Source organism: Xiphias gladius, chromosome 17 (assembly GCF_016859285.1).
Source record: "Xiphias gladius isolate SHS-SW01 ecotype Sanya breed wild chromosome 17, ASM1685928v1, whole genome shotgun sequence".
Taxonomy (NCBI): domain Eukaryota; kingdom Metazoa; phylum Chordata; class Actinopteri; order Istiophoriformes; family Xiphiidae; genus Xiphias; species Xiphias gladius.
In genome coordinates this window covers 15,378,719-15,402,966 of record NC_053416.1, presented here as the reverse complement: position 1 = coordinate 15,402,966, position 24,248 = coordinate 15,378,719, and the positions used below count along the sequence as shown (strand labels likewise).

Below are 24,248 nucleotides of genomic sequence, written 5' to 3'. Positions count from 1 at the left end.
AGTAGTTGTTCATAAGATTTTAGCTTAAGACCCCTTACAAAGTAAAAAGTTAATTATGTTGTCATGTCAGCTTTGATTTCCTCTATACTATTTTGACTGCTGCAAAATTGAGCTTCCTCTTTGTGTGCAGACTCACTGTATACATTTCATCATCATCATTATGCGTCTTACATCCCTGAAATACATATTTTTTTAATTACAGTTTAATACACACTACTGTAGATTCTCTTCAGACAATTGAGCAGAACACATACTATGTACCATGAGTTACAGTATTTCAGCTATAGTCTAATGCAATCCAATACAACAGTACAGCAATAAAGCTTATCTTTGTGAGGTTCATAATGTTCCATTTTTATTGACTTTGCATGAGATGGATGTTGATTCCACGTTATATTAACATATGCTGATGATGATGTGGTCAAGAATAAGTTAATATTTCATTATGTTGTCCAACACTATCTCATTGTCTCATCATGGCACTCACTATCAAATCATCAAAAGGTGAAAGAGACAGCCAGGCTCATATTTTACAGCATTTAATGTTCAAAGAGTTTGTTATAATCTTTTCTCTTAGTGAAGATTCAAACAAGCTCAAGATGCTGCTGGTTGTGCTCATGTGGAAAACTGTACATTACTCTCAGATTTTTGTTTGTTGTTTAATATCATCAGCAATCTTAACTTTTACCTGGATGCTGTTATTTTCCTTTAGAATATAAATTCTAAATCTCATTGGAAACACCTGCTTACATATTAAACCAAATAAATACCTTCATATGATAAATAAACAACAGTCCGCCCTGCATTCGAGGTCTGTTTACACCAACAGAACAACGTCAACAGGTCACTAAATATTGTTGCTCATTTGTCCTTTGTCACACAAAGTGAAGCTTGTCATTTTCTCACATGAAAATTTCATTGTGTCTTTGCACATTTACACAAAAATGTCATTACCACATATCGCAAAGGATTGTCCAGCAGATGTCCCTGTAGGCCTGCATTTGAAATGCTTCCAAGCACCAGTGCTTTAAGATCTTTTGGCATGTCCATTTATTTTGTTTGTGGTGATTTGATAAACTCATTAACAAACCTATGCTTCCACTTTTCATCAACTTGTAATCTATTTGTTATCTTGTCTAATGAACCAGTTTGTGACGAGCCTTTGTTTTGCAAAAACAACCTTCGACATTTCAACTATACAAAGTGGGCTGCTAGATTCAAGCTACAGATAGTGTAAGAAGGGTTCGTAGGTGGACATCACAGCTACGTGACACAAAGCGCAAAGATCGGTGAATCATTTAGGGCCATTAAGGAAGATACAGAGGAGCAGCTTTTCCATGTCCGCACAGTCATTAGGGAGTAATCAGAATTACTTCCTTCGTCTCAATGTAAAATAGACCAGCTTTTTTTTTCTTCTTTTTTTCTGGGCATTTTTGCATATGGTGAGTCTGTCAAAAACCTACGTAATCATCATTTTGGCATATTAGCACATTGCAGTTGAGTGAGGTCTTTCTTTTCAGAACACTTTTAAAGTGTTTAGTAGCTGGCAGTGACCTCTGACAATGTCCCAATAGGGATCAAGTAGACATGTACATTATTAATAATTACAGACCTTTGGACACAATTGTAGCTAGCTGAAAAGCCTGACACAGAAAAGGACCAGCTGAGTGAATTCTTGAGTTGTGATTCAAAGCTCCACGCATAACCCAGCAGCTTCTTTAACAATAAAGGCTGTGACTCAGACTAGAAGCTTGTCTTTCTGCTGTATATTTGATCACGTTTTGAAGATGATAACAAACCAGCGCATTCTCGTCAAACGTGCTCTCATCCTTTTTTGATATTGCACTGTTTTATGTGAACCTGTTAAGTGCTTCTTTATTGGTAAGAACACAAAGCTCCAGACCTTGACCCTCATGGGACGGTAGACCCTGTCCTTTTCTTCTCATTAAGAGTAAATGTATAACATGACTTTAATGAGCCTCAATTTTATTGTTGAGTCAGGAGTTAAAGTTCAGTGCAAATGTGGAAACTAGACACCAAGATTTCCACTCTTGGTCAGTCCTCGACTCGATGAAGATTTGATTAGACACACCTGTTCATTCTGTTGTTTTAACTGTTTGACAGATACGTCTCCGAACCCTGCAGCAACTTTCACATCATCAGGGCTACAAGCATCAACATAGGCAGTATAAAAGTTCCTAGTCTTTGAAAAGAAAGGTTGCTTTTCTTTTAGCTTATAACGTCAGTTGTAGCCAGCTAGCTTGATATGTATCAGTCTCATTCTGGCCAGTTAAAAATGAGTGGATTGATTAATCATATGATTTATGACTTGACCAGTGCCGAGACACAACACATGGACAACGATATACTTCGGTAACTGGACATATTATAGGCATTTATCGTACACTAGCAATTACAAAGATATTGACAAGAAAACAGGTGATGGAGTCTTAAAACCCACTTCTGCATCACAGAGTCAGGGTGCATCGTGTGATGAAAAGTAACAAGTTTGATAACATACTGTTTAATGTCGGTACAGTAAATATGAAGCTACTGCCAGTTGCCAGTTAGCTTAGCATTGCAAAAACACTGGAGAAATAGCTATTCTGACTCTACCCAGAAGTTACAAAACCCACCTAAGAGCACTTTTCAAGCCAACTAATTAACATGTTATGTATCTCTTTTGTTTACAAACCACACATTGTGGTTTTACAGGGGGTTACCTTTTGACGGGGCCAGGCTAGCTGTTTCCCTTTGATTCCAAGTCTTTGTGCTAAGCTAAGCTAACCAGCTGCTGGCTGTACTGTTACTTCATGTTTAACAGACAGATATGAAAGTGCTATTGATCTTCAAACTTTCAGTAAGACAGCAAATAAGTGCATTTCCCAAAACGTTGAATATAATAATGTCAAATATAAAATTAAAAACTGGGCTATGTAAATGGGTAATCACAGTCTCTTGCACTCAGTAGAGGGGGGTGATGTCCTCATGTCATCATTCGGTGAAGCAGAGAAGACCAGTTATTTTGGACACAACTTACTTGAAGCACTGTCAAAGAGAGATATAAAGCATTAGTGCGTTGAGTTTGTAATGGGTCAGACGGTCCGTGAGCTGTATGAATGTGTGTTATTTGTGTGCTACCTTCGTGATTTTGCTCCACCGTGAAGCCACAGCAAAAAGCCCAGTAAGGCACACCACCACCACCCCTGCTATCACAGGCATCTTCGGGAACTTCATGGTCTTTTCTACAAATGGGGAAGAGTGTGATCAGCCCACTTGTCCTTACTTCATATCACTGACTGGCTCATCATTTCATGTGCTGATTACCTATACAGTACAGTAAACGATATAATATCAAATAAGGCTACTCAACACAGAGATGTGGCTTCAGCAAAATTGTGGCACACTGACTGTGTGAGCTGACCTGTTACTCTGACTTCGAAGCGCTTGCTGTGTTCCCCGTAGACGGGGGAGTCCGCTGTGCACTGATACGTGCCTTCATGCAGGCTTTTCTCCACGCTGTTGCTGGTCAGCTGGCTTGTAAAGCCATCATTGGTTACCGTGAAGCCACCTGCTAACAGATCCACTGTGCTTCCATTTAGTGTCCATGACACGAAGGAGACCGGTGGATTGGCCCAGATATCACACTGCAGGACAAGCACTGACTCATCTTCTACCACAACCTCCTCTGACCCAGAGAGCTGTGGGTGATCTGAAGAGGAAAATCAGAAAAGAAAATAATAATTCCGCTGAGTTTTTTTTAAATAAATAGGATAATAATTTTTCAGATGGATATTCACTATTCGTTTAAAGAATAGAACTGAGTGCAGCAATTTCAGAACCTTCAATTGTATTTTAATCTGGTAGCATTTATAGCCATTCTAATGGCGTGGCTCTATGGAGGGTATTGTCAGTTGGTTTGTCTGTTGGTCCAGACTGAAATATCTCAGATTGCCATGAAAATTTTGAAACTTTACATTTCAGTCAGTACACAGTTTAATGGCCATACATCTAATACTTTCAGTTTGAGTATTTCACTGAAAACCAAAAATTGTTGACCAAAGTGGTGGACCGACCGGCAGACAGACCAACAGTGCCATCCCTTGAATGGCTCAAAAATCAGTAAACCGAAAAAACTATATGTTGGTTACTGATATTATTATTAATTCGGATATTTATTTGAAGAGACTCACATGTTACATTCAGAGTGACTGAGGCCCTTACTGTGGCATTTCTGCCCAGGTGGCAGGTAAAAGTGGCACCGTTATCTCCATAGATGACAGGTGTAACACACACGCTGCTGCGACGCCTCTTATTTCCCTCCATCAGACTGATCAAAGCGCCATTCCTAAGCCACACCAGCTCTTCGTCAGCCTGAGTCTCAGAGCCTTCATCAGGCAGGCAGAGCAGAGACACAGTCCTCTCCAGCTCTGTGTGTATAACACCCCCACTGCTGACTTCTGGGTCAGACTGGATCGTGACACCTTAGGAGAGTGGAAACTTTAAGGAATTGCTAAGTGAAGCAGGGAAAGCTTAGACTGCACAAAAGGGGTGAGAAATATATCCTTTTTGAATAACCTGAATTAGAAACCAGACACGCTTACCTGATGTCTGGGTTGCACAGTAGAGGAGAAAATGGAAGAGGGGGGATATGAACATCAACTTCATTTTACTCTTCTTTGGATGAACCTGGAAGGAAGGGAAAGATCATCCGAAAGAGCACTCATACAGAGTCTATTTAAAATTCTCATTTACTCTAAATTAACCAAAACTTCAGCACTTTTCAACAGAAATAAATTTCAGTCACTGACACAGTGTTTGAAATTCGTTTGAATCAGTTTTCTCAGTTGTTTTCGTCGACCTTGTCAGGCTACCAATCATCTGTCACACGTGACCGTCAAGACCGGCAACCAGAGTCCCAACAAACCATGATAGTTGATACTTAATTTCAAATTCCACTCTCTCTCAGTCGATCATAATTTCTTTGTGAGCAAACCTTTCTCCTGTGCCCTTCTATTATACCTAAAACAATCTAATTATTGAACAAGCTTAGAGAAAAAATAAAACACAAAGGCTGCTATTCCTCTGCTGTATAAAGAATATGCAATGTGTAAAAATAAGTAAGCCAGGGTAATGAAGCTGTGGTTAAATCCATTTAAATCACAGTAAGTGAGGTGGCAAAATGCTTGTCAATGCGTGTCATCTAAAATTTTGTGCACAGTGCTAATGGATTTTGTGTAAGCATCAGTTTGTCATGAAATTGCTGTGTGTGAGACATCTTTGGCAAAACACAAGAAAACTTACCATCTGATATTTATAAGACAGAGAGGTGATATAATTTACGTGCATTTATACTCTCAGGCATTTTGGTGCAGTTGTACTCATTATGTGTGTATGTCAGATCCGATTTAGGATATCTGGAATATCATAACATGAGATCATTAAGCATTAAATGTCATTGTTTACTACAGTTTTAGTAGCCTCCTTTGTATTGTTCCATTACGGCATGAGCACAAGGGCTTTTGGAATTTCGAGGGACCTTTACCAAACAACTGGGTTGGTAACCATAATGTCGTGTCTAAGAAAGGAAACCAATTCGTTGTTACATTGTGTTCTCTCCAGTGTTTGACTAGTGCCTAAATTTAGAAAAACCTGCCTGTTAAAGCAGTGTGTGTTTCGTTTTTACTTGCTGGCACTTATTACTTGAAGATAACATGAGAGAAAGCAAGGAATCATTGGAGTTATGAGTTCCTCTTCTTAAGAAGTTAAACCAGCAGCAGGGTGCTAATGCTTTCTATGTTCATGCCCACACAATAAACTCTACTCGTGAAATACACTATAAAATGTAAATATAAAAGTTACGATAGCTCATACATTTGTCAACTCAAACGTAAAGGTTTTACATCATGAAATCATTGAGAGGTACTTACCTGGCAATGTTTTTTTTTCCCTATTTCTGGTCTTTGTTTTATTTCTGTTGTCTCCTGTGTGTGAATATGAGGATATGGAGGACTGTTCCGGACCTCATCAGCTCTTATATGCTTCACATGCAGACGAGGACACTTTCATAACTTCTCATCATTCTACTTGCCTGTTCCTGTCAACACCCTTTCAGTCTTCCCACCCGTTTTTACCCTCTCTTTTATTGTTGCACATTTATAATGTATAAACACAAGGAAGGTTTTTATTGGCTTATAGGCATTACAATAGCACTAAAATGCTTTGGGTGTGGCTGTAAGGATTAAAATACATTCTTTTCATATTTGCTTTTAATGGTTAAAGTTTCTTTTTAAAGCCCATAACGCATTCATTATTCAATTTGCTAACATATTTCATAATATAGGCCTGTACATTTGTTGATGAAGCAAGTCATTGTGGAAGCCAACAATTAACTTTAGAACTTATAAAAGTCACAACAGAACATCATGGAACTTTTTTGCCTGCCAGCTCTCTTTGTATATAAAACCTATTTTACATTATCTTTATTTCAATTCATTTTTACATCAAATTAACATTATCTGTATTTCTTACTGTCCTCGTGAGAGAAGACAACTGTGTTCAAGCTATTTTGGGGCTCCTGGATAAAAACATATGGATGTCACACTGATTTCTGGGGATCATTTCCTTGTTCACTCTTCAGATCCTTCCTATACAATGTCAGATGACTGACAGCAAGCAGAGCCCAATGTAATGTGTTGATTGATATAAGAGCAAGTAATACACAGCAGCTTTGTTGCAAGCTGATAACAAAGCTATATTGAAAGATTTTATTCTCTTTAATGTGAAGATTATGATTCTATTCTGCCTTACAAAGCCAAAATGCAGTACACTGGCAGGTATGATCTAAAGCAAAAATGCATAGATCAAAATTAGATCAAAACTGAGTTAAGGCTGGAATCAGATTTTTTTTTTAACGTCTGTTTTTACCACATTATTAAATTATCATGTCATACCAATGTATATTTTGGGGAAAATGAAGCAGAGGAAATGCACATTGTGTTCACAGGGACGTATCATCACAGTTTAAGTTGATAAGGACAACTTGTTAGCGAAGCAAAAAGTTGCTTATATACACATCCTGCAGTTAGGTGGGGAAGTTATCATTCATTTGGACTCATGTCCCAATAGACACCTCTTGTAGCTCTGCTTTGGGTCTCTACCAACTCCTGAGGGAAATATCTGGCTCTCTACCTGAGTTTGATGTCACTGTTTGTGCTGCTGTTCTGCCGGTTTATGGCACCCATGTCCCTCATGTTACACTGTCCTATACCACGTCTCAGGGGCATAAGGCCTGCTGATTCTTACTGACATATGCCACTACGCTCCTATTTCACCGGCAGATGCCACTGCGCACCAGCATACCAGTGGTGTGCCAGTCTTGATTCCAATATGCCACTTTGACTGGTGGTATGCTGCTGCTGTTCTACGGGTTTAGTTAGGCCAAGGGGAAACACATATCCGCGGAGCAACAGTCTGCGACACAACGCCGGTCGAAAAGCAGCAGGCACTCTAATCTAAAACAAACCAGCACATTCTGATCAGTCGCCAGGACTATTGTATCAGTAATGATAACGGTGACTGGTGTCAAGAGAACAAGAGCCGCTTTTCGATCTCTGCCTCTCTCCCACCGTCTTCCCCAGCTCCATGTGTCTGTCTGCCGCCCGGTGCTGGTGCAGGTAGTACACGGTGAACCGAAAACGACGCTGTGAGAGCAGGAGTTGAACTGGAGCTGTGCTCCGCCTTCTCACATCCAAATTCCACCTGTCGGATCATTTCCGTCTCCCTCAGCACCAAAGCGCTGTCAACTGTCACACTTTGGGCTTGAAAAGCTGTCAAACACTGTCTCACGCTGGCCAAACAGAAGTAGAGCGAATGCTTTTCTGGGACCTTATCGAACAGCCGTCACACAGCGGCAGGATCAGTACGTCTCACTCCAGTCTGAGAGAGGGGCTCTGCGCAATTTACGCATATGGCACAGCAGCAGTAACTTCATAAGTAATTCAGATCTTCGGATGTGGCACTGGGATCTTACGTAGCCTTACGAACCGAAATGCTTTTCTGCACAGCACAACAGGTAACCTTCGTCACACAGATTCCACGTATATACAGCGAAATCAGTGGGAACAAAGCGGGAGAGAGAAAGAGGTTGTGAGCGTGTGCGCGCGTGTGCGTGTCCCTAACAACCCTGCCTCTTACCCACTACAGAGAGGCATTAACCAACTGAAAAGGGGTTTCCTCAGCTGCAGTAAGTTCCTGAATCCTACATATTATGATTTTAAACAGTCAGTCAACTTCATGTTTGAGGCTTTCGGTGTACTTCAGTCTTTCATTTCATCTACATCCTTTCTTAGGTTTATTTAGTTATTTGTCATCTGTCTCCTCAAACGTGATTTTCTGATTGAGGCAAAGAGAGCCACTTGTATAAGCCATGTCTTGTTCAAACTTTCTACTTTTTCGAGGTCTTGTTTGCATTTGATAAAATGGATTTGAATACACCGTGAACACTGGATGTTTTTTGAAACTCTACATTAGAATAAAGATAAGAATGATTTGAAGGCAGTAGACATGTCGCACCTTGTTATCGTTGTTGCTGTTATTACTTTTATTAAACTGGATTTTGATTTCCCTCTGTCCTGTCTCAACCAGAGCTCATATTTAAGCTTTCTAAAATGGTAGACCTGTATTTGTTAAAATGTGTTTTTGACTAAGCATAGAAAGTGCCAGTTGTATTAGTCATGCCTCTTTCAAACCTACTTCTTCTTTGGTCATGTATTTGCATTTTATAAAGTGGATTTTAATGCATTATAGGCATTGGATTTTTTTTAAACAATCAATTCATAATATTCAGTCTCTTCCTATAACTGCTCAGACCAAAGATCAAAGGTTAGCAGCGATTGCAGCATAAGTAATTGTAGAAAGAGAATGTGATCTCTATGTGATGTTGCACAATTGACTAGCTAGTAAACTATATACTAGATAGATACACATAGGAATTTTTTCTTTCACACCATGCACACACACACACACACACACACACACACACACACACACACACACACACACACACACACACACACACACACACACACACACACACACACACACACACACACACACACACACACACACACACACACACACACACACACACACACACACACACACACACACACACACACACACACATGCACACATACATGCATACCAAAATATGTTAATGAGCATGTTCACAAAGCCTTCACTCACTTACTCACTCTCTCACTGTATACACCGTAAAATACATAGACACACTGTATTTCCTACCTCCCTATCAAGGTCCATTCTTCAGCTCTGCCTTTACCCTCGTTACAACACTCACTCCCTCTGTTTTCCTCTTTCCTTTATTCATTCTCTCATCTACTCCCTCCTCCAAACCACATTATTTAATCAATAACTCTGAAGTAGTGCATGTGTTGTATTCTAAACCCAGTTAGACCAACTGACCCTCTTACCGTTGCACTCTCTCTTTCCCCACTCCCTCTCTCCCTCCCTCCCTCCCTTGTCCCGTAGCCTTTCTCCCTTCTCTCTCCCACCTCTCTTCTCTTTCTGAGTTTGAATGGAGAAGCTGGGTTCCCCGGAACCTGCACAACCTTCCCTGGGTGCAGAGCCCGTTGCTGGGGTTTCTGTTGCCAAGACGGCAGGGGTTGAGGGAGACGAGACGGTGGCAGCAGTCAGCTCCAAACTGTTTTGGTGTGCCTGCGTGAGACGATGGCTACCACTGGCCTACAGAGAGGAACTCTATCACGTCTTGCGGCTCACGGGCCCACTGGTGAGTAGGGGAAAGTTGAAGTGTTGGTAGGGGTGGATTGGTATGTTATTCATAAAGAACCACAACTGTAATAAATTCGGTAACTGTATTCCTTTGTTGCAGAGTTACTGTTGACACAAATGTTACTGTTGTTACAAATCCTGTATCCATGTATATACAGTATACAAAAGGTGAAAAAAAAAGAGTTGTCTATACTGCATGTTAGTGCAAAGCAGTCTGTGTGTGATTTCACAACACTGCTCTCACCACTTTTCTGAGAACAGATAAGCTGTCTGAACCCAGTTAATGGCAATAATATGCTGCATTGGCTTCACCTGATAAATGATGGGCTGTTTGGAAATAAGTCCAATCTCTCTGTTTGTTTCTACAGCTGCTGTCTCGAATTCTGAACTTCCTCCTGCCATTTGTTATCACCATATTCTGTGGTCACATTGGCAATGCAGAGCTGGCTGGATACGCACTGGCCTCAGCGGTACTGTCTATACTCGTTTATGGCATATAGACCAATCATAATTATAAATATAGAAATATAAATAATTATGAATATATTTAGTGTCCCAGCTACTCTTATTACTTCTTGTACTACTACTATTAATACTACTGCTCCTGCTGGTATTACTATGACTACCATTTCTTCTACTGCTCACAATAGGAATATAATGAGTATCTTTTGTGTGCTTGTGTATGCTATGAGGGTAGTGGACATCTACTAATAGTGGTGGTGACCCTGGTGGTTTGCCTGAGTGTGTTGCTATCTGTACTACACCATCACACCAGTGTGATGTGGTGTCTGTTGCTCATGAAACACCAAACTGGCAAGAGGACTTAGCAATACTCTGATATCCATGTCACATGGGGTAAAGGCATGGAAAACACTGCTAAAATGGTAAGGACCTGCTGTGCAACCAACTACACAAACAGAAAACAATTAGACACACAGTGAGTTTGTACAGACTAAAGAGAAGTGTAACAAAGTAAAGTGATTGTTTATAAGGGGCACTGTTAAGTTAATTAACTTAGCACAAAGTGTTATAAATGAAACCTGTAATTAAAATTGAAATACTTTTACAAACCTATTAAAAGAACTACAGATATATCAACAAAGGGTTGGCAAAATAGCTGCAAATTAAATTCAATATTATACAAATGATTCAGCTAATTTTATAGGAGCTATTCACTGTTTGTTTGTATCTGGTTTAACTTGGTAACAAACTGCTACAAAAATGCTGCACAATAAAAGGAGCAAATTTAGGCTGTTTATCTGGTTTCACTACAATGTTAGAATGACCTCGTTGGAATAATGCATGAACACTCTTAAGTTCGAATAAGGGGTCTTTTTCTTGTTCTTCCCATTCTGCCGACATTGCATGAATGATGATGGTGTCAGTGTAGGCCTTATACTATAAGCTTTTTAAGTCCTTGGCTAACTTGTTGGCAAACAGTTGCCGACTTACACATCTTGCAAACAAAGTAACCTGAAGATCTTTTTCTCCAGTATTCACACACATTATTACTTTTAGTTTTTATTTAGGAGAGTAATTTAATTGAGACTGAAGTTTCTTTTGCAAGACCTGAGCCAAGCAACAGAAACATGTTGAGCAAAAGGACATAAAAAGAATGTAATTTACTCACACAAGATTGATGCACATAGACATCATCGGCCCCAGTTTGGATGGCCATCTTGGTCTGCAAAGATGTCTGGCTGTCTTTGGCAAGCCACACGTTGAACACTTTTTACCAGACACTCATTTACTTTGGCTGTCTGCCATTTGGCGCTGGGAAGTTTGCATGTGTGAGCATGTGTGTTGGGGTAGGTTACCTACAGTTCACAGACGCTCATGTGGGGCGATCATGAGAGCTGCTGGCAGATAACTATATGGACCTGCAAATGAAATCAGTGAGTTGAAACTGGGTGAAAGCTCCAACAAGTTGCAGTCTGGGATGTTGATTCTCAGTGGGATGGATTGTATCTGGTGTATGCATACTATCTTTGACTTAGACAAGATGTTAATGCTCAGGGGCATTTAATATAGAAGGTAAAAGAGATTTTTTTCATGTCAATAATCTTTTTTAAAATATTTTTTGGGGTATTTTCTGCCTTTAATAGAGAGTTGAGACACGGAAGGAACAGATGGTTGAAAGAAATGAGGATCAATATGCAGTAAAGTTCCTGCATAGTTGGACTCGAATCTGGGATGTTGTAATTTATGGTAAGTACGCTATACCCCTATGCCACCATGGGACCCCAAAAGTTGTCTAATCATCTAGTCCTAAGCTTCATAGCTCCACATGGTGAATTGAGCTGGACTGGTCTACCCTCGCTAGTCCGCAAAACATCTGCAGACAAGCTTTGATGTACCAGCCGGTCACTGTCTGGAAGCTGGAGTGCCCTTTACTTCCAACTGACTGTAAACTCTAATGTGGTTAGGTGCTAAACAACAAATTGGACTGTGTGAAAAATGGAAAACTCTCTCGATTCAGCCGTGAAATCCTAAAAAGACAGAAGTCTTTTTTTCACCTGGCTGAACCACTTGCTGGAACCTTATCAGCTGTCCTGCGTGCATTGTATGGGCTGAGACCAAGGATCAGATCACCAGTTTTCGTGGGTACAAGAGAATGAACAGAATACTGCCCTCTACCTTGATTTTGGACAACAGAAATAGCTTCTTCCTGTATATCCTGGCGCAGGGCGGCCACGTCCACTTGTGAGATCATAATGCACTTAGGGAAGACACACTGACACGGGAATGAATAAGCCAGTCAAAATGCCATGTGTGTCCAGTCCATTCAAAGTAAAGTTTGTGTCGAGTCATGAAAATACCACATATAGTTACAGCCAAGAACAAAACCAGTATATGAACGACATAAATAACAATTTGCTGTAAAAATCTCTGCCATTTGGCATCATTGAAATGAAGCCCTTGACGTCTGAGAGTAGGCTAAAAGATAATGGGCAGACAAAGTCCATTCCTACTCATTGGTTTAGCTCATTGGTTTAGCTGCCTTATAGGACAGATGTGTGTGAACATAAGGCCTGTTGGATTGCTTTGTCTGGAATCAATCCCTCACATTAGTTGCTTAAACAGCTTAGGTGTAGGAAAGCTGGATGTCCAGAGATCACATTAAAATACGTTCAACTCAAAGTTATGGACAAAGATATTTTTTATAACTAAAACTTAATTTACAGGTTTTGTTCTCTGGTTTATTTGTATTCGATCTTCCACCCCACAGACGATTAACTTGACCACAACTCCAACAGGCTATGGCCTTGCTGTGGCTTGTGACACACTGATTTCCCAGGTGAGCAAACCAGATTATCTCCACCTTATTGTTATTGCTCATTTGAACCTGTGCAATCAGACCCTCATCTCTCATTTGTTTCATTTGTGTTTTGTAGACATACGGCAGTAAGAACATGAAACGTGTGGGAGTAATTCTCCAGAGGAGTTCACTGATCCTGCTGTTGTTTTGTATGCCCTGTTGGGCTCTTCTCATCAATTGTCACAACTTACTACTCATGGCGTACCAAGAGGATGAGGTGGCAAGGTACATCCATGTTTTTATGAAACTGATACATTGTCCTCAACTCATTCTGAGGACAAACTGTTGGTTAGATTGTTTAAGGGGAAAAAAAACAAGATAACTTTATCTTTAGTGCCATGGCTGTCTTATCATCAGTATTACCAACATCTATATTATCAATGTATATTGTTACTCCAGGTTAATGTGTACAGAGGTATTTTATGTAGGTGTGCTTAAGTTTAGCTTTGTTTGTGTGTTCATGAATATATTTGATTAGACCCATAAAATTGAATTTTTTTGTATTTTCCCTACACTTAAACGTATGTTGGAATATTATAGTTAGGTACCTTTCATTTTATATATTTTATTTTAAGGAACCAAGGCAACGAAGGAGAAACTTAATGTGAACAAACACATAGTTTTGATATAGACTTGCAAAAACAGGTGCATGTCCGATCAGAAAGTGAATTATTGTTACGTGTTTGCTGTACTATATAACAGTACTCCGTGTTTCCTTCAGAATTGCCCAGCTGTACGTGATGGCGTTTATACCAGCTGTTCCAGTGAGTGCAACAAAAACTGAAACCCCCCCCAAAATCTGAAAAATATAGTGTTCTCCCAGGGGGAGTAAATCTTTAACTTCCATATTCAGTACATTTTGTATAGTGCAATATTCTGCAGTAACTTGACCTACAGTGTTGTCATATTAGGACATACTGTTGGCTCTGTATTACAAACCGTAAAAAGTAAGTTTGTGGTGATGTCTTTGTCTGAAAGTGATGGTTGCACAACTCTGATCAACTCTTTCAGCTAATCAAAAGACTGGATGTTTGTTACAGTGTTGTTCAGTTAAATAACAAAAGACTGTACTCTCTGACCTTATTTTCAAGCCATGCAATGTGTTTACATGCAAGGATGTGAGTTACACAACAGGAAATAAAACTTTAGAACTTCAACAAAAATGCAGGGATACAAAATGACTGCCGACAATCGGTGAAACCTTTTTTTTTTTTTTAAAGAATAATTTATCTGATGATATCAAATTTTCCACTGCTGCTAGCCGTGTCACTGGGCTGTGCAGAAAAAATCCTGTTGAGTTCAATTCTCTCCATGACCTTTGTGGTTCATAAAATAAAAGCAATTAAGGAAAAGAGTAGCTGCGTCTTTACAATAAAGGGCAAAACAGTAGTAGGTGTTTGTAGACAAATGGACGCATCAAGATATGTCCAGAGTCTGGAAATTTTCCATGCTTATAATCTGATGAAATTGTAAAAAATGCCGTAGTGATTTAAAAGCAACACAAGTAATCTATCTATATCCATCATGTTGTGCTTACTGCAGTTACCTTTTTAATTTGACTGAAATGAGTCAGTTAAGGGTTTATGTCAGTTGGTGTAATTGGAATATTCCCCATTAATTCAGATTTTTAGCATGCATGCTAACCTTGTTTAACTAATTATCTAACTAAATATCTAAATAACATAATTTTTGGCAGAGCCCTGGTCTGCCAGTTCTATTCTGTAAAATCTTCCCCTTTTTCTCTCCCTGCTACAGGCCATGTTCCTGCACCAGCTGCAGGTTACCTACCTACAAAACCAAGTAAGTTCATGAGAGGAAACAGAAACGCTTCTATCTCCTTAATTTCAGTGGGTGCCCGACTCAAAAAATGGACTGCAATGTGTCTGTCTCCCCGAAAGCAATTCAGGCAATGGTGGCACTCCAGTGTAAAAAAAGGGGAAAGAATCACCTCATGTCTTGATCATTTAGATGGATTGATTTTGATAGTTTGGTTTATGACTAATTACTTGCAAATCTAATGACATTCCCATCAGCCTTAGCTGTACTTGTGTTAAGTTCTAATTAGAAAAGGTTAGCATGCTAACAGGCTAAACTAAAATAGTGAACATGGTAACCATTTACCTGCTAAACACATCCATGTTAGCTGATGTTAGCAATTAGCTCAAAGCACCTCTGTACCTAAGTACAGCCTCACCAAACTGCTAGCGTGACTGTAGCCCATTTGTCTCGTTACCACTGGAGTGTTGTGTTTTTCCTGAATTTGTTTGGGGGGAAATGAAAATCAACTTAAGTTTTAGTTTGTCAGAATTGCTTGTCTAGACTTTGAATAAATCCTATTCATGCAGTTTGAATATTAACTCCACTGATTAGCTGATTGTGGATGTCTTTTTGTTTGGCAGGGGATTATTCTGCCTCAGATGTACACAGCAGCAGCAGCAAACATTTTTAACTTGGGGGCGAACTACATCTTAATCATCAGCCTCAAGTTGGGTGTCAGGTAAGTGTGTGATGCTGCTTGTCCTTACCTTTTCATTTTTTATGGACTTTGTGTCACTTGGTTAAGTTAAAGTGCCATGACCAGTAAAATATACTAGTTAAGTCTCTATAGCATTTGAAGCAGAGAAAGTCTCTGTCTCTCCCTTCCTCCCTCTTGATCATATCAGTGTTGTCTAGAAAGGAGAGGACTGGGAATTTGGAAAGAAGGGGAAAGGAGGTCAGAGAGCTCATTATGCATGTTAATCTATCTAAGGAGAATGAATTGTTTTTTTTGTCAAAATAGAGTCAGCCGTACGCTGATGTTTATTATCTTTGTACTTTATTTAGAGAGGGACACAGAGTAGGGTAAAGAAAAAAAGGGAGAGCTCTGACAGGAGTTGATCCTGGTCCAGCTGGACAAACAATACATGCAATCGACTTAACCAATCAGGCCTCTGTGGTCGGTTCAGGTCTGTCCCTCCTCTCCCATATCACGCATGGATTCCTGCGAGTTTTCAAGGGTCAGACCCTTAGACATCAAGTGTATTCAAACCAAAATGTAACTTAACTGTCTCAATGCTGACATACTCTGACTCCTCAGTATGAAGTCCTTCCGCCTGTCTTTGCCTAGAGAGGGAGATGGTGTCACATTTAAAGTAGACCTTCACCAGACATCTCTCCAATATATAAAGATGTTCTCTCACGTGTGTTTGCAGTGGATCAGCAATCGCCAACAGCCTCTCTCAGATCACCATCTGTCTGCTGTTGTTTGGCTACATCAGATGGAAGAAGCTCCATCAGCAGACGTGGGGAGGTGAGTTATACAAACAAATATGAATATCAAATACTAAATGATCACATCAGAATTTCTGCCAGTCATCTAGGCCAAAAGGCAAATGTTGCATGTAAGCAGTATTGTCTTCAGTAATCTGTTGTCCTCTACAGGTCATATTGAGTATGGTTCTCTGTGAAACTTTCTGCAGGCTGGTCCACTGACTGTTTGCAAGAATGGGGCTCCTATATGAAGCTCGCTATTCCCAGTTTATTCATGGTCTGCTTTGAATGGTGGATCTGGGAGGTTGGCGGTTTCCTTACTGGTCAGTATTGGAGTGTTTTTGACACACTTGATTTTGTTCCTAGTTTCTTTAAAAATCTTTAAATTTCTTTTAACTTAAAAACAATGGCTTTTTATCCACTGGCTCCCAGTGGATATATATAAAAAATGTACCAACATTTTATCTGGGATTGTCTAGTTTTTCAAAAACTTCATCGGAATAATTTTAAAGTTTTCTAATCAAGTAAAACTTCCGCTTATAGTAGCTCTGAAATTGATAGAGCATTTAGAAACATATTCCACTGATTATTAAAACAATCAAAACATACCTATTGCCTGATTATAATAGAAACAGACCTTTCTTTTTAGCCTAAATGAAAATGTGAGGCTGCAACACTGGGCATCCCCCATGTCAAGTAACTTTGTCCGAATAAAATTCTGGATATGGATATGGATGCTTCTCCACCAGCAGTATGTGATTACTTTAAAAGTAAGACACTAATAGTCTCTAATACTCTAATATATACCACATATGTGCCATGTCCAAAATCTGGCCACATTACATATTTTCCCTCTGTCATCCATATGACCTGTCAGATTAATAAACCAGCAGCATGCAGGGTGCAGTTTCCTTACTGCGTTTGGTCAGACATTTACGTTAACCTTCTTGGTGTAGCTTTTAGGCTTGGTTGGAAAGTGTTTGTAAATTTCTGAATCTGACTTTTATTGCATCAGGTGTGCTTGGCGAGGTGGATCTTGCTGCCCATCACGTGTTAGTGGAAGTAGGAGCCATAACATATATGGTATGTATCACCCATTTGTTCACTTGAAGATTTATGTACATATTATTACTGAACAATAATTTTGCATTTTGGGAAACGAGAACCAATCCAATTTAATGTTTTTTTGTTAAGTAAGGACCTAGATCCAGAAGGCACTTAGTTTAACTTGGCTTAAAACTCTGCACAGAAGTGCTGGGCAGATAGATAAACTGTTGTTCATCAAGAAATAAAATAGAGCACACAGCTCCTCCTAAAATCACAAATTGTTGTTTTTACATCTCTGTTTGTGAATGGATTTAACAAATGAAACAACTTGTGATTGTTAGAGGTGCTGGTACGTTTATTTTTGAACTCTGGAGATACCCAGGCTAACTGTATCCCAGTGCTTCCAGTTTTTATGCTAAGCTAAGCTAACTGCCTCCAGACTTCAGCTCCATACTTCACTCACAGACATGACAGTGTGTCGATCTTTTCTTCAAGCTCTCGGAAAGAAAAACAAGAAACGGATTTGCTAAAATGTTAACTGAATGTGGAACTGAAAACAGAGAGTAATATGGGGTCTTTGCAGTTCCCTCTAGGTGTCCATGCAGCTGCCTGTGCGCGTGTTGGCAATGCTCTGGGCGCCGGGAACACTGAAAGGGCCAAAATCACCTGCAAAGTGGCCCTGGTTCTATCAGGTATGAAGACAATCACATACATATACATGTACACCCAAACATAGATGATCAGTAGAATTTATACCATGTCCATATACACAACTTATATGACATAATAATTTCTGATAATAGTGTATAACCAGACACCTCTGATGTACTGTAGGTGTTTGCCACTCTGAATTAATGTATTAAACTCTCGGTAAGGAAGGCAACACCAAGATTTAGTTAAAGAGCTCAGAGTATGTGTTGATTGTGTAAGCACTAACAAAATACATAAATATAATGCAGAACAATGCAACTTTGTCTTTAATATTTGCGTGAATCTGGAGAGCAGGTCCTATCCATTATATAATGTCTTCGCTATAGGAGTGCTTGCTGTATTCCAGGGTATCATCATTGCTGGCTCTAAATCCGTCATTGGCTACGCATTAACCTCTGATGAGTGAGTTTCGCACCAACACGCATTCATTCCTGTGCCATGTAAAAGTAACTCTGTTTCTGATGATCTTCTCCTACTGTCTGTAGCAACATTGTGGAGATTGTCTCAGAGAACCTCACAGTCTACACATTTCTACAGTTCTTTGATGCACTTCTGGTATGTTATTACAGAACAGAACAAATGATCTTGTCTCTTTTTACACTGTGCCCCTCGTGTTGAAAAGTACACACAGAGATCTTTGCTTGTTTTGTTGAATAAATGTCTTTTGTCTTTGTGTCAATCTCTGTGTGTTTTCAGTGTGTCTGCTCAGGGATTCTTGTAGGATCTGGGATGCAGAAAATTGCCGCGTTGTCCAACCTGGTGTCTTACTACTGCATCGGTCTGCCAGTGGGAATAGCTCTGATGTTTGCTGCCAAGCTCAGAGTATTAGGTAATACTTTAGTTCCACTCCATCTCTTTTTACAACCCCAGCAATTTGAAATAAATACAGTTCTTTGCTGTGGGATATTTTTTATGGATTTAATGCAACAATATGAAAGAACTTTTTAGTGTACAATCACGCTATGCTAATTCTAAAGCCCAAAACAGTACAGTCTCAAGTCATGAGCCTGCATCTCATCTTGTGTTTTTTGTAACCATGACTGGTACTTTGATTTCATGCAAACAAGAGCACTAAATTGAGCTTCACACAAATATGTGCTTGCATGCAAACATAGATTTTTAATGCACAGTGTGACCTTTGAATAATATCCCCCTTGCTCCAAATCAAAGCACACTTGTAGTTTCGACTGCTAGCAGATCCACAGACATTGCTTCACCAACCTTTTTTTAATTTGCTAGCTTACATGGTGGTCGCATGGTTAAGACACATACCATGTAATTGCAACGTGTGGTTCAGTGCTGCCTGGGAACTGTTGCATGTCACCTCTCCCATCTCCCAATGTTAATCTGCTAGCTTACTGCGCATAAAAAAGGCTTGCTTCCTTTGCTACTCATGCAACTGTGCTGAATGCCAAAAAAGATATTCAAGCTATTTATTTAAGATGTTTTTATGCTTTCTAATTTAAATTAAAATATTAAGAATGAACTTGTTTTAAAAGAGAACTCTGCTGATTTAGGATTGCAATCGTGACTATCGATGGACAGTTTAAAAAAAGTAACAAAAATGATGGGGCAGAACCAGAGTTATTGTTTTGTAGTCCACACATTCTTCTTCCTGGTGCCTACTTTACCCACAGTGCTACCCGACCGCTGACAATTTGGTCGGAGATTTGGCTGTTTTATGCTAGTAGTGGCTAATGTAGCCTCAAGCTGCTAGCTTCAAGCAGAGATAAGGAGTGGACTATGTGTGGTAAGATCACTTTTTTCTAAATCCACACCCTCAGATTTTTTGAACTTTTAAACTTGTAGTCTTTAGGCCCAACCGACACTGACTCAAGTGACACCACTCCAGGAAATTTATCAGATGTCGTGCAGCTCCCCCTGGAGCTAAGAATTGTTTTATACAACTTTTTTGTAACATATACAGTAGTGCTCCCTAAGACCTATAACAAACTTTGATGTGTAAAATCATCAACCATGGAGATCCCCTTTAAATTAAGCTTTAAAGTGGATGAACATTAGTAAATGAGCTTAGTAATTACTTAACACTACATAAAAAATGTTTTTTTTATTTTACCAACTTTTCTGTAACCTCTTTTTTACATCAAGCGACCTCGTGTCAGTGTAAACAAGCAGGTATACCAAATGTATGGTTCAGAACGTTTCACACTAACATTATGTTGTTCATTAATTCAGCAGCTGTCAGTTATCAGTGAGTTGTGTCCATTTGCTTGTATGACACCACAGGCTTTGACTTGGTCATAAATATTCTTGTATCTTGCAATGAGCAGCACTTCTGAAATATGCCAGCAGAAGTTGGAAAAGAGGTAGTGTGTCTATATTTAAATCTGGGTTCATTAGTTAAGCCTACAAACCCAATGGGTCCTGCTGCTCCAGCCATTCCTTAATTTCCTTCCCTGCAGCCTGCCATTTACCCCCTGCCAGACTAGAGCTCTTTACTGCCCACTCCAAGTGTGCATGTACTGATAAATGTGCATGCATGCTCGCACACACACGTTCACCCAAAGTGCATCAAAGCTCTGCTTGTTCCATGAGGAACTTTTTGACAAGGATCCTAATTGTGTAGCTCTTTGGAAATAAGTTTGACATGACTTTTATTTAGGGTGGATTGAATTAATCCAGTTTCTAATAATATAGTTGAACTAAGGACTTCCAAAGTAGTTCACAGTGTAATAATAATAATAACTGCTTAATGATAATAAATAATGAACATTCCTAGCAATCCTTCTGCTCTTTTTAACTATGTTAGAGTCATGGCTTTAGGGATGGCAGTGTTGGTTGGTCAGTCCACCACTTTAGTCTAGACTGAAATATCACAGCAACTATTGAATGGATTACCATGAAAATTGGTGCAGACTTTTACATTTCCTTTAGGATGAATTGTTATCAGTTTGGTGATCATCCAGCGTCATCATCAAGTCAAAATTTAATTTCTCCAATACTTACACTTATATAGTCACAAAACTAATGGCATTCCCATCAACCTCAGCTGCACTTTGTGTTTAATGCTAATTAGCAACACGTTTGCATGCTAACTTATCAGACTAAACCAAACTAAACTAAGATGGCGAACATGGCAAATATTACCTGCTAAACATCAGTATATTAGTAATGTCATTGTGAGCATGCCGACGTTAGCATGCAGCTCAATGCTGCTATGCCTAAGTACAGCCTCAGTTGCTAGCGTGGCTGTTTCTTAAACTTTTTTTAAACAAAATGTTATGTACATAATTACTTTTTCTTGTCTTCCATTTTTTTAATAGTATGTATGAACTAAATTCACTGTATATCTTTGTTTAAAGGGTGTGTATTTGTGTCTCTCCTGTTAGGCTTGTGGCTGGGTCTCTTTACAAGTGTTTTCCTTCAGTCGGGGTTTTTTCTCATTCTAATCTTCAAACTCAATTGGAAGAAAGTCACACAAAAGGTAGGATCTTGTTATCTTCCTATAAAACCAAAGTATTTAAACCTTTCCAAAAATGATTTGAAGACAGGAGGGTAAAGGGATTATCGAATGAAGCTTCCCATCAAGCACATTTTTGCTGTAATGGAGCACCACAGTGCCATCAGCAAATTCTGGCGTCCCTGCAGCACTTTCCCTATACAAACTAAATATTGTCAAAATTTAAAGTTTTTGTTTGGTTTCAGTTTTTCAACAACATTCATGTTAATCACAAATTCCTTTTTTTTTGGACATGGTTGTGCTGTTTTTCTTTTGCAAACCTTTCTTAATTATCTCTTTTAACCTATTCTCCAAAAAAATAACAACACAAATGTTTTAGCATTGAATATACACATGCACACTCAAACGTGCCACATCTTAATAATGGCTTTTGCAAGGAAAAGTGGAGGTTAGGGATAATAAATTTGAAATCTCATCCTGGTATTTTCCCTATGAACAAAAACATACCTGTTATTTTATGTGTTTCATGAATCTCACTTTAATGTGTTTACAGGCTCAACTGCGAGCAGGAAAGAAAGTAGTTTTGATACCAAAACGTCCTGCTAGTACAGTGCTGAATGAAGCATTGCTGCCTGACATCTCTAACTGCCCAAACACAGTAAGTGCATAAGTAGAGTATGTGCTGTGTAGTTAAACAGACTGTTCTAACTTCTTTTGTTTGTGTTAGTTTTATCATACCAGAGCTACTCACACACTGATTAACAGCAGCATCTTTGCCCCCATAAGGCCCAGTTGGACAGTATAGAAGTTCCAAAAGCAGATGGCTACAGTCCAGTCAACATCCAGGATCAGGAGCTGAAAGCAGGTCACGAGGCTGAGGGCAACAACAGTAATGCAGGGGGTACTGAGGAGGATTCTGAGCAGAGCAAAAATACTTCAAACACCAAACCTCAAGCGCTGCTTTCTGTCACTCAGCTGATCTTGCGTCGCGGACTCACTGTCTTTGTTTCAGTTCTTATTTTGGCCATAGGTGTTGCTTTACACATTGCTTTCCCTGCACCGGAGCCCTCTGCTGAGAGCCGGGCCAACTTTACCCTGAACTGGGCCAATGCCTCGACTCCTACACCATTGGCTCCCTTGGACCTGACCCTAAAACCTCTGAGCTATCTTTGACCTCTGAATGTAGATACCTAGTGGCTGAGCACAGTTCTCACTAACGGACAATTTAGTCCTGGAGAGAAAAGTGTTGAATTCCCTCATAGGTGCACAATTTCTCATATACCTGGGTTGTTATTTTGTAAAACTACAGCCTGATGTGGGCTACTGCCTCTATCTTGCATAGAGAAAAAGATGGCTCAATGCTGCAATGCTGAGCAATATCAAAAGAGATTGAGGCTGGTAGGATGAACAAAGGTCTTGTTACAAAGATCATGTTTTTACCTGCCCAGCCTGAGATGCTCAACCTGGACAAGAAGGCACATTACAAATCCTACACTAAGAGACGTGGGCATCAAGGAACAGATATTTTCCTTCTGATAGCTTTTGATTTTTTAAAACATATTGAACTGTGACGTATATGTTCTTTCTTACTGACCTTAAATCATTTTCTCATGTTTTCCCCTCTAAAGTATAAGATTAACTGTAAATATCTGATGTAAAAGTTACATGTATACATGTAAATATGTAATTCACTTTATCATTGTCCTGATATCTTCAGGACAGAGATGATTAACAAACAATAAGCTAGATATTTTTTACTGTATATCTAGGGCCAATAATATAATGTACTGTGATAGCACAATTTTCAATAAAAATTACTTTAAAATTGTGTGACAATACAACTAATGGGGGTGATCAGGTACTGTGGACGCCAAAAACCAAAAAACCATTTTCCCTCAAGAAATTTGCATTAAGTAGTCTGAACTCCGATTTTCTAGGCTCTTGTACATATGTTATATTGCCAAAGATTTAAAAATTAAACCACCAAATATTTAGGTCCTGTGGTTGACATCATGGCATCCAACAGCTGTCATACTGATGGGCAGAAAATTCTACCACGGGTCCTGCTAGCATGTAGATGCATTAGTAATAAATGCTAAAGTAACTACTTATCAGATCTTATCCAAGAAAAAAATTTCCACTGCCAGACACACATTGTGTAAATAAACTGCACAAATAGAAGAAGTACCAAACCCAGATTTAAATTTCATCATATTCCTTTAAATGAACGTCTCTGAGATTTACAGATATCAGTACAAAAAGGCGCCACGGTGAGAAGACCACTGAAGTGACCAGTTTTATCTAAATTTGGAGCCAGCTGAGTTCATATTATTCTGCAGTTCTATTACATGTTATATATTATTAGTTTTTATTTTTTAGGTGTAGACACTCAGAGAAACTGCTTTTGTCAAAGAAGGTGTGGTACAATGAGTTGGGAAAGGCTACTCATGAAGTTACTATTGCTTTAGTTAATATATCAACTCAAAAAGACAAAGGTTTAATTACTAAATTTGATGGAAACTGGCCTCCTTCAAAAACTGTTTCACCATAAAATAATGATTTAGCTGCTGTTGTTTACGGACAACAGTATAGCACCTTCAGTACGGCACTTGATGTTAAATGGCAACTTTCCTGCCAGAACTCATTAATTTATATCTAACTCTGCACCGCAGTGATTGGTCAGAAGCAATC

The 24,248-nt window shown here is 39.2% G+C and overlaps 2 protein-coding genes across 6 annotated transcripts; one reads left to right on the top strand and one right to left on the bottom strand.

Annotated features, from left to right (window-relative positions):
- Positions 1-2,760: 2,760 nt before the first annotated feature.
- On the bottom strand, positions 2,761-9,400 carry tmigd1 (transmembrane and immunoglobulin domain containing 1). Its single transcript, XM_040151160.1, has 6 exons — positions 9,304-9,400; positions 4,605-4,689; positions 4,194-4,484; positions 3,425-3,712; positions 3,142-3,245; positions 2,761-3,048 (listed from the first exon to the last, which is right to left on the bottom strand). Exons 1-6 carry the CDS (start codon positions 9,319-9,321, stop codon positions 3,037-3,039), a joined length of 798 nt encoding a protein of 265 aa, XP_040007094.1. The 5' UTR covers positions 9,322-9,400; the 3' UTR covers positions 2,761-3,036.
- Positions 7,714-23,340, top strand: slc47a1 (solute carrier family 47 member 1). 5 transcript variants are annotated; one of them, XM_040151154.1, is made up of 19 exons: positions 7,714-8,074; positions 8,206-8,245; positions 9,550-9,808; positions 10,179-10,280; positions 13,040-13,108; positions 13,206-13,354; positions 13,851-13,893; positions 14,885-14,929; positions 15,529-15,626; positions 16,321-16,418; positions 16,588-16,701; positions 17,394-17,461; positions 18,009-18,117; positions 18,463-18,538; positions 18,622-18,691; positions 18,833-18,965; positions 21,487-21,581; positions 22,111-22,215; positions 22,344-23,340. In XM_040151154.1, the coding sequence occupies exons 3-19, from the start codon at positions 9,596-9,598 to the stop codon at positions 22,728-22,730; spliced, it is 1,974 nt and encodes a 657-aa protein (XP_040007088.1). In that variant the 5' UTR covers positions 7,714-8,074; positions 8,206-8,245; positions 9,550-9,595; the 3' UTR covers positions 22,731-23,340. The 5 variants fall into 5 exon arrangements, with proteins under 5 accessions (XP_040007088.1, XP_040007089.1, XP_040007093.1 ...); XM_040151155.1 differs by lacking the exon at positions 8,206-8,245; XM_040151159.1 differs by lacking the exons at positions 7,714-8,074; positions 8,206-8,245; positions 9,550-9,808; positions 10,179-10,280 and adding exons at positions 10,301-10,694; positions 11,916-12,018.
- Positions 23,341-24,248: the final 908 nt, after the last annotated feature.